At 34.4% G+C, this 15,817-nt stretch overlaps 1 protein-coding gene across 4 annotated transcripts in view; it reads left to right on the forward strand.

The window, feature by feature from the left end:
* The first annotated feature begins 644 nt into the window (after positions 1-644).
* Positions 645-15,817, forward strand: part of LOC140054206 (uncharacterized) — a 33,463-nt gene continuing 18,290 nt past the window's right edge. For 3 of the 4 annotated variants that reach the window (XM_072099113.1, XM_072099115.1, XM_072099116.1), the window contains exons 1-3: positions 645-1,977; positions 12,155-12,352; positions 14,113-14,196. In XM_072099113.1, coding sequence (XP_071955214.1) covers positions 1,057-1,977; positions 12,155-12,352; positions 14,113-14,196 — 1,203 coding nt within the window. In that variant the 5' untranslated portion in view covers positions 645-1,056. The remainder of the gene's footprint in view (positions 1,978-12,154; positions 12,353-14,112; positions 14,197-15,817) is intronic. The other variant, XM_072099114.1, reaches the window with a different exon arrangement.

Here is a 15,817-nt window from a genome sequence, read left to right on the forward strand (position 1 = left end):
AATGGTATTAAAAATATGCATTTTCGAATATGAACGAAAATTATAAATTGATCAAGACATTTCCGCGCTATTTTATTAATAGATGATGCGAGTAGTTACTCAACGTCTGGATTTCTCTTTTAATAATCTATATCCCCGAAATGTAATCATGAACTGTATGACAGCATTGGATATGAGACACGACACCTTCCGCCCTGTGCCGACAAACGTTTCTGATCAAAAACAAAATTTGCCCGGGAAAATAGAAATAGAAATTTTCATTCGATTGGAAAACAGCGGAGAGAGAACAAACAAAGGAACAGACTGAAATGCGGCCTAGTGACGTCACCACTCAATTACAATCTCGTAATCTGATAGCTTTAGGCAAGCACTCTGACCCCCACATGTTCATATTTCAAACGCATTTCTCTCGCACATAAATTTATATTATCTGAAATTGATTGTATATATACATTAAAAGCATATTATGGAAAACATATATTAAAGTTTGAACACTACAAATAATGTAAATTATGAAATATAGCTTGTTTTTCGAACAAAAAACTCTGCGATGGGAGGAAGTCGGAACAGCCAATCGAATGCACGATGAAAAGAATGCCATAGACTATCAACTACCTTGGAATTTTGTCTCCTATCGAGGCAGCCGAAATTAGTTCCAAATAAATGAGTAGATAGACAAATCCTATGAGTCTTGTAATTATTCAGGTGTCGTATATGAGTTTAAAAAGTGGAAGACAAAATATTTAGGCAGCAAATTTGGCTTTATAAGAATGTTTCAGAGGAACAAATGTGGCCATTGGCGCATTAATTTTTGTCGTAAATGCAGTGTAAATGTGTGTGTTTCTCTCTCCTATGTGCGCCATAATAAGCCCATCGTGTGATTCGGACTTCCCGATGGCAGCATAACTTTCTGTTATATTTTACATTGCGCTAAGGTGGAAAACACGTGTGCTAATCACAAGGAGCACATCTTGGACTATCTATGATTTGTGTGGGACATTCACCGGGCGGCTAGAGCCGACGTAAGGCCCTACATTCAACTGTTTTCATCGAATAATGGCTACAGAATTGGCTGGAAATGCCAACTCTGCTGGTCGGGAAAACTCGAACCAACCAGGCAACCACCTCGACGAAAATATGGATAGGCCTAACGCTAACAGGTCTAATATGTTAGTTGGTACAGGACCAAATCCTACAGGATCTGGAGGACCTGGTAGCCTCCTAGGTAGAACTACGCCTACATCTGGAAATAATTTAGTAAATGCTTCAATGTCGAGAAATCAACCTGGAGATATATCAATGAAAATGACTGGTGCATCTCGTGAAGTTTATGGTGGAGGTGTTCCACCACATCAACAAATGCCTGGCATTATGGGAGACAATAGAATGAACTCGGTACCATATCATAGACCAGGGCCTGCTGGAGGCAACCCAAATAATCCTTATATGAGTAACAGTGGTGGTCATTTAGGTGGTGGTGGTATGTCTAATTTGCCAGGATATAATGGAACTGGATTTTATGGAAGTGGCGGTGACGCACAACAAAGAACAGTTATGGGAAGCGGTGGGTACGGTGGTGGAATTCCCCCATCCACGCCTGCTGCCCAACATATGGTTCCTGGAAATATGCATCCAAATATGGGCTCCCAACCCCAAAATCAATTTAACCAATACGATGGACACCGAGGATTTCCAACATCGGTTTCGCGAAATAGCGCGGCAATGAATAGTTACTCGCCGCAGCAGAGAATTTCAAGTTCTGCCCCAACACTTTCACAGCTTTTACAGGGACAAAAACCTAGTACAAACTATTCTGCATACTCAAGTCAAAGTATGAGCAAAGGGGCAGACAATCATGGAATGGGCATGATGGGAAATCAAGGATATCCACACCAACAGTGGGGACAAAGAATGCAACATACTGCAGCAGGACAATTAGGCCCTCCTGGATATGGACAGTCAATGGGCAGAAATCAGGTATGTTTTTATTATTATTATTCCGTATTTATATAAATTGTTTGAATGGTCTAAATACAGCATTGTTTTGTAATATTAATTATACGAAAAATATAGTAGAAAATAAATTGATATTTGTTGAAAGATCGATACAAATCATTGATGGTAAGAAAAGAAATTGAATTATATGTTTAAATGTTTCTCTTTATGTTTTTTTGTACTTTTGATTTATTTATTACAAAATGTGAGAATATGAATTTGATCTAATAAAAAATAATAAACATTTGTTTTATATTTTGTTTTTATAGTCGCACATTAGTATTGTAACATTTTGAAAATGTCGTTTTTGTTTTATACTGAAAATACTATCTATATACACATTGTTATGTCATTGATTAAAAAATTAATAAGTTTTGTAATTAAATTTTAAATTTGGTGGTAAGTTAAAGTTCTTATCTAACAGCTGGTCATTGCGTTACATTGAAATCATTTGATTGGTTCACAGTCACCATTGTGGATTCATTCATTAAACTTGATGGTCACATGTCATAATAATGTCAACATGGGTAACTGACCTTCAATCTATAAATAGTCATTGACTTTCATTCATACTTATGTGAAAGGAATAAGATATTAGTGTAACTAGATTACATTACCTGAACTTTTAAATGGATGACAATCAGCCGGTTTTATGTCAGTTTTGATATTTATGATGTCATTTTACAATTTACTTCGGTTACAGCTACTTGTCTATATACACTTGTATTTGAGAGATCAAAATCCTATTCATTACACTGTTTCAATCAGAATGCTGTATTAATATTCATTGAAATTAATTTTATATTCTGTTGGCTTTTTAGTTTCTAATTGCCATTTTCAGTATTACAGTCAACTCTCCCAATACCGGACACCCTTGGGCGGGCATATATTTTCCGGTTTTTCGAAAGTCCAGTTTCCTGAAAACATATTTTTAAAGTCATCACGTTGTCACCGAATGCTGCCCGGTACGGTCTCCTAGCGTAGGGAAGGCCTAGGCTAGGCTATGATTGTGTCAATAAATACTGATAGGCCTAGGCCTACTTTATTAATATTAAGCTACAGTAATTCAATTTACCTTTTTTAAAAGTTACATTATTTACTATACCAATAAAACATGTTACAATAGTAAATTATTGTTTCTCAATGTGTTTTTAACGGCAAAAAGGCCTACGTACGTACGTACGGTGAACATAATTTCGGTCTGTTTATTGTTTTTCGTGAGCTAGCTAGCAGCAGCAGCATTGGTGTGAAGGGCTTTGATTGATGCGCATGTGCAGAGGTGTCATAATCAAATAAAAACGCCCACACCTAGACCACATGTTTTTAAAGCTCCTTTATTTTGACGTAATTTGATAGCAATGATGAAAATTGATTAGGTAAACGAGCCAAGCAATAATGACACAATAATTAATTGGTAACATTTCAAAGTTTATTAACACTAGTTAAGTCAAGTTCATTCCGTTTACGTTTTGCCATAATGATTTCCAAATTTATAATGATGCACATTTTTAGTCCCGTTTTTAGTGAAACATTCCTTTTTAAAGTCCTATTGCAATTGTGAATTTAACAATAATTTAAACAAAACAAAGACACAGGAATGTAAATTTAACTTTATTAAAAAACAATTCATATGCTAAAAAACAGGGAGTTGTTAACAACTCCCTGCTAAAAACAATAGACATTAAGACATAGCGCTTCGATGTGAAAAAGCCCACCGCAGTTCGATACGCAACAAAGCAATTGCCGCCTCGTGGGTTAACAATGAACTGACCTGTCAATCACAGTGTAGCGCTCCATGGCAACATTATTTGATCGTACCGCGAAACGTCGCGCACTTCATGCATGGTGAGGGTATGGTTAAAAGCTTTTGTACATTGTGAATGTAGTGAATCCGAGTCAGCGACGACGATGTTACGTTGTTTTCTTAAATATTTGGAGTTTTTTAACCGTCAGTCCGGTTTTCAGACGCTAATTTTCGTGTTTTGTACTTCATAATTTGTCCGGATTCCGGAATTGGGTATTCCGGTTTTCATAATAAATTACAGTACATTTAGAATAGGGACAAATTGGGCCCTCCAAAAAAGTCCGGTTTTTCGTGAATTCCGGTTTTGGGAGAGTCCGGTATTGGGAGAGTTGACTGTAGTGATTCCTATTTTTTCTTCTGCTGAACTTTTTCATGTTTCTTCTATAAAGGGGTTTGATGGAAAGAAAACTTGTCACATGTTGTTATGAATAATTGGTGTTCATATAAACACAAATTACAGTATACAATGTTCAGTAGTATATACATATTACATTAGTACAGTTTACACACCTTTATAAAACTGTTATTACACATTGTTTTGTATGTTGGATATTGGCGAGCGGCAATGCAGTTGATGTGTGATTGAGTGTGGTGGACAATTAGAAAATTGCTTATAATGGCCAATTGTTGCACAGCCATATTTGATGTTCCCTTTCGATGATTGCTCGCTTTTTGAGCTGTGATGAAATAAAAGGTTTTTTTCAGTGAACCACCACCGTCAGCCCAGCGGAGAGGAGTTACGGCGTGTGATCATGTTTTTCACGTAAAATAGCATAAGAAACAACCATGTAATTGTAATGCAATTTCACCATTTTAAAAATTTGGCAAAAGAATTTTATTTTGGAGAAACAAATTTGCGACCATTCAATTTTAAGAAGACAAATTTGACTGTAGCTTGAGCATAGATTGATGTCTCTCAATTGGCTACATCATGTTTTAATGTACTCCCTTGTTGCTCTTTAACTTCCATAATAATTTGATTACACTATCTGGCCCTTTGCACAAATTAATATAAAATTAGGTCTTTGTAAATTGCTTCGTATTAGCCTGCACATTTAATGTTCTTTTTATTTGATAAATTTCTTTAATTCAGTTTGATTTTGCGAACTATTTGATATTTGTTTAGTTTAGTTCTCCTATTACTACTAAAGTTAAATATTTCATGAGGTTTCAGTAAAATTTAATTCTTATTCAATTGGCAACAAGATAGGTTATTTGTGTATTCTGTAGCGCATTTACATTAAAACCTCTCAATGCACTGTACAGTTGTGTAGAAACCTTAAAATCACAAATACTGTATAAAGACTTAATTTTAATGCAAAACACAGTACAGTTGATAAAATGTAAACAAATTAAAAAGTTACAAATGTTGACAGAAAAATACCATAAACGCGTGGTCGCTGTACAGTAGGTTCGGTTTGTTTACAAGGAATACAGTATTTGCTGTACAAGAGTAATTGTTGCGGAACTTTGTGTAAAATGGCTTCGAACAGATTACAGATTAGTTTGTTACATGTGTAGAGAACTCTCTTCGTATACAGTAGCATCTGAAAGACAATTACACAAAATCTTGAATCTACTATATCTTGCGGTGGCAGTATGGGCTATGGCAGTCTGGGCTATGGCAGTCATTGTTATTACAGATGTAAATGTGTTTGGTATAGATAAGTAAGAAAATAATTCTTAAATACTATTTAGTATTAATTTAATATTTAAATAATTTTTTTTTTTTGGATGATCCAAAACTCAAGTTTTACGGTTTTATTCCCTTTGGATCATCCAAAAGAAAAAAACCTTAATACTGTACTAATATTAATTTAATGGAATATTATTATAGAGACCACTCATAAAGATACAATCTACTTGTATTATTTTCATCTCAGACAACGTTTGTTTACTTTGTGTTGTATACCTTTGACATGCTGTGACAGGTTGGAGGGAAATTCCCTGGAAGTCATGTGACACAGTAGTAGACATAATTAAAGTAGCTTATCAAATGGATACCAAAAATGACAGTTGTATTATAATTACATTTGTTTTGCCTGGGTTGGTCACCTGAAAAGCATTCTATTGTCTCACCTAACCCTGATCCAACAGGCTTAGAAAACTAGGTCACACAAGGTCGCAAAGCTGCATAAATTAATAAAATATTTTCACATGAGCAGTTGTGAAATTGCTCCTTTAAAAAGTGTATTGACACCTGATGTAAATAGATTGTGATGTCATCATATTGCAGCTGTGACTACTCCCTTCTGGGTTTGAGGGAAGGGATCGGTGACACCAGGGAAGTAAGGTATGTTTTTAATGGGTTACAGCATATCGTCCAGTCTTGCAAGACTATCCCTGGTTACTGTATATCTTTATGATTCACTTTTTAGAATAACATTTACGTTCAAGTTATACCATAATCCCTGTACAGTATACCATTTACTGTTTGTTCTCTCTGAATTATCAAGTTTTGAGGAAAAGAAAAATTAGAAATTCATGTTAAAAATCAAATCATATTTCATATAAAATGGCTGTTCTCCAAAATTAAAAAATGTGATTTAAAAAAAATGACCACATGGCTTTAATCTGATGACAATACACAAGCTGCATAGCATTCATGTACAGTACTGTATTCTACAAACTGTGTAGGACTTAATGGTTCTGTACAATGGTACATACTGTACAGTGTAATCTTTGTTTACTGTCCGCCATATTGTCTCTTTCCGTAGAAAAGAATAGATGTTTTCTAATGGTGATAGACATGTGGTTATAACAATTGAGTTGATGATAGTAAAATAACGTCCTGTCCACTCTCTTGTGTATAGAGTGCTACCATTTATTTGTTACAGATGGTTCATATAGCTGCTGGCTTCTCTATTGTTATGTAAAATCTTCTTTGTTGCGATTCACCTTTGGCTATTTGACAGGCAGTGGAGGAATAGACAATAGATGAATATTATAATGCTGGTACATGCTCTCTGTAGATTTACATTTAGTTGTACTGGACAGAGTTTAGTAGTATGATAACTGGGAAGAAGTCTAAATCAATTAATTTATTTCAAGGCATTTTACCAGCTAATTGTTTTCCATTCAGTTGGTTATTTTAAGTCATTTTACCAGCTATTTTTTTCCAATCAGTTGGTTATTTTAAGGCATTTTACCAGCTAATTGTTTTCCATTCAGTTGGTTATTTTAAGGCATTTTACCAGCTAATTTTCGTCCATTTAGTTGACCTGTGTTTATACAACACCCTAAAGTTGAATCCGTCTTTTATAATTTTTAGCGTGTTGCACGGGCCGAGGTCAACCCCACAAAAACCTTGCAGTTATACATGAAATCGTAATACCGTCTTATACCGTAGTTCATAATCCTAAGTTGTACAATATACTTGCATGCATTATGAATTAATATGAGTTTATATTAAAGGGGGATTCTGGGTTTAAAATTGCTTTTAAATATCGTTTATTTATTAAATAAAAAATATTATAACAATATAGACATGTCAGAATGAAGAAGTAATAACGAGAAATTAAAAAAATTAAATTTCATATACATTTTAGGGTAAATTCATGGAAAGTCTGTTTTTCAGCAGCTTAGGGAAGCTCATTAATATTCATGAGATATTCACAAAATCACGTCATCAGGATTCCAAACTCGCGACGTCAAGCTTGTACGTTGTGTTCTCTCTCCCCTGTCAAACGACAACCACCCGATCATTGTGAAATACATTTTTTGTAGATTTTCTAAGCTAGGCCTAAAGTGTAATAATAACAGTAGTAGCATATATTTATTTGACATTTAATGAAATACAAAATTTAGTACAGATTACGGAGTCATAAATTATACTATTTTTATACCTCGAATAGTACAGATCGTATATCGGCTTCACGTACTAGGCTAGGCCTGGATAAGCAAGCCTGCGAGCTACAGCGATTTTAATTGCTTTTGCTTATCCTTGCCTCCTTAGATTTTCACCTGTCTTGTTTTTGTTACCTGTATTTCGATTTTAAAGGCTAAATAAAGAATGAATGAATGAATGAAGGCCTAGCCTAAATCATTTTATTCATGGGTTTGGCCATTTCTGACTAGGGATTCCATGCCACGATGGCTACGTTAAAACATTGGTGCCATCATTCATGGGCCTAGCTAGCCTATTACTAAACGATTGGCCCATAAATAACAAAACGCAGTGGATTCCAAACCCATCCTATCAACCAAACTCCTAAACAATCTAAACCTAAAACGTTCTACAAAAATCGGCTGTAAATATTGAGGCAAAACAAGGTCCGATCGCCGTCCGCACGTATGGTGTCCCGATCGTCTAATAAGTAGGCCTAAAATAGGCCTAGTTTACTCTCCAAAAAAGCGGATACTGCATCAAGCAAGTAGACCGGTAGTAGGAAGGAGACCTAGCCGATCCGGGACCTAGCCGATCCGGCCCAGTTAAAAATTGAGCTAGCTAGTGTAGTAGACCCTATGCGAATTGATACTACCAGGCCTTTTACTATAGGCTACACTTGTTAAAATTAGCAATACTGTACTTATGTTTACAAATATTCCAACTCTCTCATTCGAGCTATTTTATCTATACCATTCCGGTAGGTCGAGTCGACCTTCAATCAAATACTGTACATTGTTCATGTTGTGATTATAGACGGGGTATACTCGACCCGACCAGTTTTGTATTGTATACTGTATCTGCTTATCACGTGACAATGCCAGGCATGGGCAGAGAGAGCATGTGTATCGTCGTCTCGCTCTCCTCACTCAGCAGGAATGTATACGTTACGCTTCATTGATTTTGATTCGAAGGCTTTCCCTAAGTCAGTGCGAAAATCGGCAAACGTAAAGTGCAAACTTATCTAATTTTTCACTGTTTTGATAGATTTTCATAGAAAATTGACTTTATAAATGGGAAGACCGACTAAAATTACATCAGATAAGTATAATTTTACAAAAGTAATTGATATGGGTAATGATAACGAGTCGTCGGAAGATTGACCATTTCACGAATTTCCTATTCTGTAACCACAGTGTGATTTTGCCGTAGCTGCACTTGTAATCTGGCCTCATTTCACAGCCTTCGTTCTGCTTCACTGGGCGCTTATATAAATTGAAACTTTTACCGTTCAAGAGACAAACAAATATATTTTACATTTTTTACTATTCATTTTAAACCCGGAACCTCCCTTTAAGGATTTTAATAAAGGATGATTTCGTTTAAAATTTAGTTATTCAATTATTGATTTTTTAAATCTGCTTTTGAAATTAGAAAAAAAAATGTTTTAGAATTAGGATAAAACTATGCTACATTTTGCCAAATTATGCTAACATTTGATTAGCGTTAATGTTAAGTGCTAAATCGGTTAAAATATGCAAAAAAGCACAATATCTACTAGATTTGGTCAACATTTTCACAGCACATACTTTTATTTAACGACAGGTCAAAACAATACCCTGAGGACACTTCCAACACGCCAACAGCAACCGGGAATCCACAAAATTTTAGGATTCAGCCAAGTAGCCTTTTTTGCAATTAAAATCTCATTACACGGAATCTCATCGATGTTATACAACACACTTCTCGTAGGCGTGTTGAATATGCGTGTAATAGCGTGTTGTATAAACGCGCCCTTAGTTATTTCAAGGCATTTTACCAGCTAATTTTTGTCCATTCGGTTAGTTATTTTAAGGCATTTTACCAGCTATTTGTCCTTTTAGTCAGTTATTTAACGTCTTCCACCTACCTAAATTTAAGTACAGTACATTACTACTACGTGGTCAGTTTAAGGAATTCAATCAGCTAAATGTCTCGCACTCTGTCACTTATTTTAATGCCTGTCTTCCACCCAGCTAAACTGCCTTCAAATTGCAACCAATACAACATTTTATTATTCAAAAGTATTTGTTTCACAAAAAAAAACAACTTGTTATATCGGAAGTAATGAAAATATCAAATGACATTTTTTTATATTGACGATGAAATTGATGTAAGAAAATCGGATTGTTCCTGTCATCTTGCCGCGCGAGTTGTTACTATACGGACATTAACGTCTTTACTCACCGATATGAAGGTATTTGCCAAGTCTTAACAAAAAAATCTAAATTATGGTCTTGTCTGTATTAATACTGCCCTGGATTCCTTATTGAATGACATCTTATGGCCCTTGGTAATTAACGGCTGATATTGTCAATATGATTTATGATGAAAACTGTATTTTCTAAAAATAGATTGTAATCCCTTGGTATTATAAACCTTAGTTAAAATGACATGATTTAATGTAACACCTGTAAACTGGCAAAGTGATCCTAGTTTCTTCAAATAATTGAGGTCATGACCCTATTCTGACAGGTATTTAATGTTTACATAAGTGCATTGAATAATTCACTTGAGTCTATTTGTCTGTGACTAATAATAGATGCTAAAAATAGATCAGGGGATACCCTTATTTGGGATGCTGACTGCTAATCTACTAGGGAAATCCTTTTTGCCTTATCATGCTAATGAATCTGTGATGACTTATATTATCATCTTGGACGATAAGCCCAGACAATAATAATTTAATGTACATAGTTTCGTTATTTCCGTGGACATTCATTGGTGATTTATACTAAGATCTTCTGCTAAAAAGATTTCTTCATACAAATCAAAGATGTTTTAAGACAAAACATGGAAACAAGAAAATGCAATTATTTCATGGTACACAGCACCGATTTGTAGGATAGGGTGTACATCAAAAATGGTATGATAACCTACCCTACCAGCATCTTCATGTCCTTTATCAATAAAACAACCTATAATATTAATAATAATAACAGGATTTTTATAGCGCACATACCACTCAAGAGTGCTCAAGGCGCATTCAAAAAATAAAAACAAATCATACAAATGCCTAACAAAAAAAATGCATTGTTCCTATATGACTAAAAGAATTAATATTAACTGAAACCCTAATAATGTTAACTGGACTTAACTGTATTTAGTGCAATTAGTTTCCTAGTGTGAAGCACTCCTAAGACTTGTCTTATGGCAACTTTCCTATTGAGTCTAGTTAGGTTAACGGCTAAAACTTAGCTTAAAGAAAACCAAAATAGTTTTACACCTGTAAATGAGCCTGGGTATACCAATAAATTAAATATTCGTTGTCCTATTCTTGGAAGTAGTGTCTCCTATGGCTTCAGGGTTGTATTACTGTATTGTTGTTATTTATTCAGGCAAAATATACATTTTACAAAATGTAATACAAATTAATTAAGTAAACAAACATGATGTAAGGAGAAAATAAATAGTCACTAGCTGATAATAGGAAAGCACAAAAGCAGCCTAACTAAGCCACTGTCCCTAATTAGTGTAGATGTGCGTATCTCTAGCCAATGACTCCTACTGTAAATAGTACAGTATAAGATGATGATATGATATCAATGAATTGCCTAAATGTTAATTCACAACATTTTTTACTATAGGGTCAACAGTTCAAAATGTGTAATATAATGATTGATGATCTCAAAGTACATACTTAATCTGGTCTTGTTTCTAAATTGAGTAATCCTAAATGAATGAGTAACAGAATTTGTACTAAAAGCCTTTGGGACGGAGATTAAGATTAAATCAAAAGGACTTGTAATTTTGAGTGTTCAGGTTAAAAGGCAAATGTATGATAATGTGATTAATAAATTTTAGCTCATGCGAGCTAGCCGTTAACAATGTCGTCAATGGTATTGAGGACCGATTTGGGGGAGGAAATCGGCCTCTATGCCAAATTGGTGAATACTTTCGTGATTAGTAAAAACATGGAATGGCAGCAAGATCGAGTTTCAAACAAAATTGCATTTGCTTGCCACCACTGAGTGAGTGGCAAGCAAATAATAACAGCAGAGTGGCATTCAGGACTAATAGCAGAGTGTAAGGCATTCAGGACTAATAGCAGAGTGTAAGGCATTCAGGACTAATAGCACAGTGTATGGCATTCAGGACTAATAGCAGAGTGTAAGGCATTCAGGACTAATAGCAGAGTGTAAGGCATTCAGGACTAATAGCACAGTGTATTATGGAAATGGAAACATTACAAGTATTAATAAGTTAATGTGCAAAGGATTCACCAAGCAAATACAATGTTCACATAACGAACGTTGTAACCTCGTTTTCAAATCAAACTTGCTATCAATTGCGATCAACCTATAATTTCCTGTGCATGTGTCCCGATGAGGTATGGACAGGGTTACCTACCAGTCTCATAAATGTTTATATTTTTCAAAACACTATTTTAATTTACTTTTTATTTATTGTTCAGCAACATGCAGGTTTTATTTTCTGGACATTTCTAAAGTTTCATAAAATATTGTGTTTTTATTGCTTTTATTTTTCAGATGAACATGATGCCAGATGGTGGTCCTATGCAGAAAAGGCCAAACCCATTCCAACCATCTCCCTACCAACAAGGTCAATATGGTGCTGGTGGTGGTAGGCCTTACCCGGGCATGCCTCCCTCACGTTACCCAATGCCCAACATTAGAGGTCAAGCTATACCTAGCTCTGTTACTGGTAATGGCCCTTATTCCCAACAGGTTTGTTGAATATTATTTTATTTTTATCATAAATTTAGCATGATTTCTGGGAAATCTTCAGCTCCCACCTTTCTCCCCAAAATAAAAGTTTTCATTCGTCATTTTTATTTTGGAATGTATGGCAAAAATTGACATGGATGGAACCAAATGCAGATTAATTCACTCCAATCACATTTTAGTGCCTTGCGTTCTCACTAGTGCCTTGCGTTCTCACTAGTGCCTTGCGTTCTCACTAGTGCCTTGCGTTCTCACTAGTGCCTTGCGTTCTCACTAGTGCCTTGCGTTCTCACTAGTGCCTTGCGTTCACACTAGTGCCTTGCCATTTCACTAGTACCATGCGTTTACACTAGTGCCATGCGTTTACACTAGTGCCATGCGTTTACACTAGTGCCTTGCGTTCACACTACTGCCTGGCGTTCACACTAGTGCCTTGCGTTCACATTAGTGCTTTGCGTTCACACTGGTGTAATGCCCTGTATTCTTATTAGTGCTCTGAGAAATTGAATGGTTAGTTGTAGGAAATCTACCAGCAGAATTTAATAAAATGTTTGTTTCTACTTGGACGCAATGCAATGACGTATCTGCAACTCAAGTGAATTGGCCAATCACCAGCGACGGTTTGAATGATCCATCGTCCTTGTATTGCGTTCAAGTGGGAACCAGCTTAACTAACACATTAACTTTAACCATACTAACATACAGAGAAACTACCTGTGTGGACATTAGGTACTGTCTTAATAATGCTTGTTGCAAGTATGAAAACATCTACATACTCATAGACTATGTGCATTGTGATAGCTTGTGTTTATGACAGACACCAAATTTCGAATTTGATATAGTTGTCACTTTAATATTGAGAATGCACTAACGCTTGTTGCGCAATAATTTGCAAGGTGCTTTACTAGTGAAATTGTATATTCCCTATATTCCCTTGTATCTGTGAAACTTGATTAAGTATTTAATCTAAGTCTTATAATAAATGTCTTGCTTGCTCCATTTCTCATTCTCAACTATTCAAATTGAAACATGGCATGCATCTTAAAACAAATCACTTAAATGATATAAGTATGTTATTACAGTATTTAAATTATTGAATGAAAGCTATTAACATTGTTTTATCATTCAACAAATAAATAATATTACTACGCAATTAAATGGGTGTGATTGAACATGATAATGTACTTATAAATATAATGCATTGAATACGCTAGTAAAGTTATCACAAATCCATTAAAAAGTCCTTGTTGGCTATAACACGGTTACAAATTTCATGTCGCTATTTTGACTCTAATAACTAAAAATGGGACAAATTTCAATATTATTTACAGTACTAGTAAAAAGATAGAATTACATTTTTTCCCCAATAACTTTATAAATGTAATTTTAACAGCATCAAATACTACAAACTATAGCATGTCGCTTTAAATACCAGTACAAAAAGCAATGGTTTACTATAATCAAATTATGAGCTTCCCAAAAAAAAACAAAATATGTTTTAATATCTTTTTTTTATTCTAAAAAAAAAAAAACCAAGCTCTGAATCGTACCCGTAGAATGATATTTTATTGCTGTTGAGAATAAGACAAGAAATTAAGGATAAAGAATTTATTTACTAACCAAACTAAACTATAAAAAATAAATAACCAAATTGACTAAAATGAATGCTTTTGACTAAAATCTACTAATGTAAATTAAATCCATAGTGGATTTTTTATAATTCACTGTATTTCTATTGACATGACGACTTTTCTCCCAAATAGCTTGGTTCCCAAAACATCACCTCAAACAAACAACAGCAGAATTACATGTTACAGAAACAACAAAAAGCCAATTCGAAGCAAAAGGTTTGTTGATAAGATTTTACATGACATGAAATATCTTAAAAGATGAATTGCAAATGTAGAACACGGCCATAAATGCTGTTCATACCGTTTTGTAATAACGTCAACCTATTTTCTGTTCTAGATTTTGTAGACTCAAATAATATATTGAAAGCAACACATTAAGTATACATGTACAATATTGAATGAAAAAATTCAACATAATTAATTGTATAATAAAAACACATTTAAAAATGCATAAATTCAGATTATTTTACAGTAATTAAAACAAAATTAATTAAGCATTTAATTGATTGATAATAACTACAAATTATTAATACATATTTGGTTATCAAAAATGAAAGTAGAATTGCGTCTATTGTTTCTGCTAAGAAGAGTATCTAGTTGATATATCCCAGAGACCCTTGGTCATTATTAAGTGATTAACTAACCTTGCGGTTATAATCACTTATTATTGATCTATAATTAACCGACTTGGTTTCAACTTTATTAAGGTATCCCCATCAGAGGAACACATTGTTAAAAACCTGTTCAGAAAGCAATTCTGAAATTGTAGACACAATCATAACACTGCACTATAGCTTGTTTTAAAAAAAAAATCTCAAATTGAAAATGTTTACGTAATATTTCCATTTCAAATCCGCAACATTGATCAAAAAATGTCAAAATAATGTTTTTTAGGTTGACATTGTGGATAGTTTTAATGATGTTTTGAAATGGTTGAATTTGAGTCGTTAGGTGTTGAGATTTTCTTGTCAAAGAGTTAATACAATATCATTTATATTAGCTATGGCCTTGTTGTATACTGCAATGCTGTATTGAAACTACTGGGGTGTGGCTTTCAGTTCACTCACTAAAATCCACATTATTCACTGTACCAGTTCAGTCATAAAGATAGTGTTCATGTCAAATGAATGTGTAGGTTTTACACTTAGTAATATTAGATTAAGATATTTCTTTGGTATAACTCAGTAGTGTTTCTTTTGTTGTTTCCTGTTGGGGCTGTTAGCAATCCATTTAGCCATGTGACCTCACACAGCATAGCAAGCTGAATTGCATTATCATCTGCTATGCACTCCTGATTTCTTTTTCTACTAAATGACTGTTTTTGATCAATTTCAAAAATTGAATGTTATCTGATACAACATAGTCTGTATATATGTAATTCCTTATGTTTTCAGAAGATTCCATTATTAAGGCAAGAGCTTCAGTGTGAACAAACAATCTCCTCAGCTAATGGGATAATATAAATGCAGCTGTTTGACCTTTCTGTTTTATACTATTAGTTTGAAGACTAGTCATACGTATAGGTATACTACAATTTATATTTTCTTGGTTAAAAAATAACCAACGACGTTTTATGGCTATGTATTCAGTAGAAGGGTATTATTATTATTTAATTGTAACACAATAGAGCGTGTTGGCAATGTACTAGCTGTATTTGCCTGCAGTATCTAAAGCCGGAACTACATCACTATGCAAATGACCTAGCCGTCTCATCAATACTGCATTAGTCATGCATGCAAGCAAGCTAGCGTATACAGCTGCTCAACTGTGTTGAAAAGAAACGATCAAGCCACAGAATAGCAGCCAAACAGCCCTTTAATAATAAAGTTTTCAAAGG

Source organism: Antedon mediterranea, chromosome 7, assembly GCF_964355755.1.
Source record: "Antedon mediterranea chromosome 7, ecAntMedi1.1, whole genome shotgun sequence".
In the NCBI taxonomy this organism is placed as follows: domain Eukaryota; kingdom Metazoa; phylum Echinodermata; class Crinoidea; order Comatulida; family Antedonidae; genus Antedon; species Antedon mediterranea.